This window comes from Poecilia reticulata, linkage group LG8 (genome assembly GCF_000633615.1).
Source record: "Poecilia reticulata strain Guanapo linkage group LG8, Guppy_female_1.0+MT, whole genome shotgun sequence".
NCBI lineage: Eukaryota > Metazoa > Chordata > Actinopteri > Cyprinodontiformes > Poeciliidae > Poecilia > Poecilia reticulata.
Genome location: NC_024338.1, coordinates 5,293,389 through 5,297,302, shown reverse-complemented (window position 1 = coordinate 5,297,302; position 3,914 = coordinate 5,293,389). Strand labels below are relative to the sequence as shown.

Genomic DNA, 3,914 nt, shown 5'->3' with positions numbered 1-3,914 from the left:
ATATATATATATATCTTGTATATTGTATATATAACTGTATAACTCTTGAACTTTTCCACATTTTGTCACATAACTACAAACTTCAATGGATTATTTTCATAGACCATATGAATTACCAAAACGCTCTGCTACTTAACATGCTATTGGCTGTCATTTGCAAAGCAGGCTATCCAGGAGCACCATTCATTTAACTTGGTGCTGATTAGACACCCTAAAGAGCAGAGATAAGAAAGATGTCAGCTTCTGTGGTATTGTTAAGACAGTTTCTACTAGGCATATTTGGTGCTTGAACTAATAACACCTGCAAATATAAGCATCTTTCCAGCATCTTTCAAGTATTTGCAAATTTCAGTTATTCAAGGTCAGTTGTAATCCATAACCCCAATGAATACCATGGTGTGTTCAGACTATCCTTACACATAGAATTTTTGATAGAGATCAAAATGTTACATTTTGGTCTCTTCATTCTTAGCGATCCAATGATATACGTCTACTTCCTGCAGATATAAACCTGCAGCAAGGAGGAGGAACCAACTCAACATAAGGGGTCACAAATTTCCCAATGATTCTACCTGCATAAAAGAAATAGAAAATATGTTGAAGGCACCACTGCCAGCCAATCTGGCCGTCACCAGTTGCAACATGGCAAATCCCGTCAAAAATTATCAATGTTTTTCCAAAACATTATAAGTAATCTGCTATAGAGAGGCAGATGTATACCTGCAGGTAATTCTTTTGCAGTGCCATGCCTTTGGCCCCGCCCCCTATGGAAGACATCTCTAACATGGCAGCGATGCTCCTCACACTGCCCATGCTGTTGGTCTCCACTGCCACTGCAGCCGTCTCCACGGAGACCCCCAGGTCGCTGGCCCTCCGCTGTTGGTGGTAAGGCACATCCAGCATCCCCCCAGTGGTGGTGTGTGTCTGCTGCTGTGTGTTTGCCTCCGTCAAGTTGGAGTTGGAGCTGGAGATGGCAGAGCTTGAGCGTTTGGGCGGGGGCGGTGGAGGACCCTTCTTCTTCTGACGCAAAGCGAAGGATTGGGTGTGACTGCGGCCGGCAGTCTTTTCCTGGTTGCGGACTGAATGGCTGCGGCTCACACGGTGGGTCACTGTAGCATATTTCACTCCGTCCGCTCTCGCAGTCACAGAGGTCTGAACTACTGCTACTTCTGTTTCCCTTTCTTCTCCACCTCCTCCTCCTTCTCCACCTCCTACTCTCTCATCACACTCCCCGTCTGAGACGGTGTATCGGTTGAGGCTGTGGGCACGTTTCTTCTTGAGGGCCAAAGGTTCTGCTCCCTCATCCTCTTCCAGTTCAGCTTCGGGGGGTAGGCAGAGGTGTGGAACTTGCTGCTGTGGGCTTTCTCTGACCTCCATTACCTGCGTCTGTGGGTGGTGGTGATGAGGATGGGGCTGATGCTGCTGAACTTGAGGCTGCGGCTGCTGCTGCTGCTGCTGGGGGATTTGACACGGGGCTCCACGGTGGGTTGGAGACTGAGGTTGGTGTGAGTGCAGCAGAGGTTGCTCCCCTTGTATTGCCGGGGGTGATGGTTTGGTTTTGCTCTGTGGGGAAGCGCTGCTCTGAATGGAGGAGGTGGAAGAGGAGGATGAAGTCCTGGTCTTGGTGGGTGTGTGCGGTGGTGTGTAGGGAGGTGCTGGCTGGTTGTGAGAATGACGGTGTTTTCCTTGCGATGAAACGCTGCCTCTGTGGGACGAGGAGCTTCCCTGGCTGCTTTGCTGCCTCACCGTCCGTGCCTCCTTCTTCGGCGGCCCACCGCCTCCAGTAATCACGTCATCATGGTCCTTGCTTAGGGTGCGAGTTCGCTGAACTCTGACCTCTTGACCTGGGTGAATGATGGCATTCTGCAGCTCTGAGCTCAACTCACTGTCCTGGAAGGTACTCATCTTTGGAGACATTATGACCTCTGGAAGGAGAATGAGATTTTCATTAGTAATTCTTAGTTGCCTAGGATACAGGAGTGATTGGGTGTTGTTCTAAAGGCCTTGTGTCTTCTGTGATGGCTAGACCTCAAGGCAGCTTAAAAGAAACTAAGACGCTAAGACAAACTAAAATCTATTTTTACCGTGCTCACCATCTGGAGGCGGGCTGTCCATGGAGATGACTTCCTGCTGCTGTGTGATTGGTGGCGGCTTCTTTCGAAGGGAGCCCCGCCCATCTGAGCTGCGCTGCATTTCAGCCAACCGCTTCACGGCCAACATCAGCTTCTTCTGGTGACCTTTAACATGAACATTAACATGTTAATGTCACCTCAAAGTTCTCATTGTGCAGCCGTGTGGTAATGGTGTCGTGCTCCTCTCCTTTATTGTTGATCAACCTGATCCCAGCATCTTGGAACATGTGCTTAGAGCTTGGCGTTACGGTTCAGTTTAATAAAAATACTATAAGAACAAAACCTACTTATTTAAATATTCCTTTAACTCTTTAGTAACCGGTTAACCTGCACAGCCTTTACAGAAGGCCACCCAGCTGAAACTGTAAGATACTATAAGGCAAATTGACAATGCTAATTTTAATTAGCAATATTTGTACCTATTTTAGATTACAGAGATCTGTTGTACATGAACGCCTCAGCATAAAGTCTTCAAAACACCAGAATGAAAACATAGATTGTTGAAAAATGCTAACATATCTTACCCAGCTTGGTGATGCCTATTTCCTGCAGATCTTCCCAGGTGATGTCCGTGATGAAGTCGATGTTTTCGTAGCCGTTCTGCACCAACACCTGGTGGTACTGGCTCAGACCTATGGCCGACAACCATTCCCCCAGGTTGCTCTGGATTCATGGTGGATCAGACAGTTTCAGTCTCAGTTTAACTTTTAAACATTTTGTCATATTACTAGAAACTTCAGTGTGTTTTTATTGGCGTTTTATGTGATGGGGCAAAAGAAAGCAGCCAATACAGTAATTGTAAAGAGGAAGAAAAAATTAACACAGCTTCCAATTTTATTTTATAAGTAAAAATCTTTTGCGACTTGTTCATGTTTTCCTACACCTCAGGTGATTACCAAGGGGCGGGGTCACATGTCATTTACCAGAGATGGGCGTGGCTAACAGATAGCTGGGTGAGAGTTTTATTGCAAACTTTTCTTTTGACCGTCATTCTTGATCCCGCATTCATCAATCTAGATCATTATTCTTGAACATCATTGTGTGACTGTATTTTGTTTTGATTGAGCCGCAATTCACTGTGACAAATTCTAAAAATAAGTACGAAAACACAAAACCCTGGCTTATTAACAATGTAATACCATATAATACCAAAACCTACTCAGCCTACAGCGCTTATGTTGTTTCTATATATGGAAAGCTAATAAGAGATATAATACCTTTTGGGTTTTTTTAATAGAAATTCCAGCCACATTTCAGATTTTTATTAATTTAAAAAAACCAATTCATTTGGTTCCTTCCAAGCTGTTAGTTGTAACATGACAAGTAATGTGAAAAGTATGAAAACATATACCTCACCCTCTATGTTCAGAAAACAAGTGTGCTACTTTCTACTTATGATGACAACCTTTATGTAACCAGATTAAAAACCTTGTTGAAATATACAATCTAATCAGTTTAGTTTGAAAAGCATCAAAGCATAAAATAATAAAAAAAATAGATAATAAAAAACATAACTATCAAAAGAAAGGCTGTTACTCACAGGTTTCTGCTCTGGCAGCCACTCTGTGACGCTCAGCTTGTTGATCTCTGATGTAATCTTCTTTCTGTGACCAGGTTTGGTGATTCCGATAGCTGTCAGATCCTAACACACACACACACACACACACCCACACACACACACACACACACACGCACGCACACACACACCCACGCACACACACACACGCACACGCACACACACACACACCCAAAAGTGCGTTAAGATCCTATTTCGATTGCATT

General features: G+C 44.4%; 1 protein-coding gene across 7 annotated transcripts in view; it reads right to left on the bottom strand.

Annotated features, from left to right (window-relative positions):
• Positions 1 to 3,914, bottom strand: part of caskin1 (CASK interacting protein 1) — a 107,871-nt gene that overhangs the window by 4,724 nt on the left and 99,233 nt on the right. For 6 of the 7 annotated variants that reach the window (XM_008415294.2, XM_008415296.2, XM_008415300.2 and 3 more), the window contains 4 exons: positions 3,673 to 3,774; positions 2,657 to 2,795; positions 2,085 to 2,237; positions 721 to 1,925 (listed from right to left, as the gene is read on the bottom strand). In XM_008415294.2, the coding sequence (XP_008413516.1) occupies positions 721 to 1,925; positions 2,085 to 2,237; positions 2,657 to 2,795; positions 3,673 to 3,774 (1,599 nt within the window). The remainder of the gene's footprint in view (positions 1 to 720; positions 1,926 to 2,084; positions 2,238 to 2,656; positions 2,796 to 3,672; positions 3,775 to 3,914) is intronic. The other variant, XM_008415295.2, reaches the window with a different exon arrangement.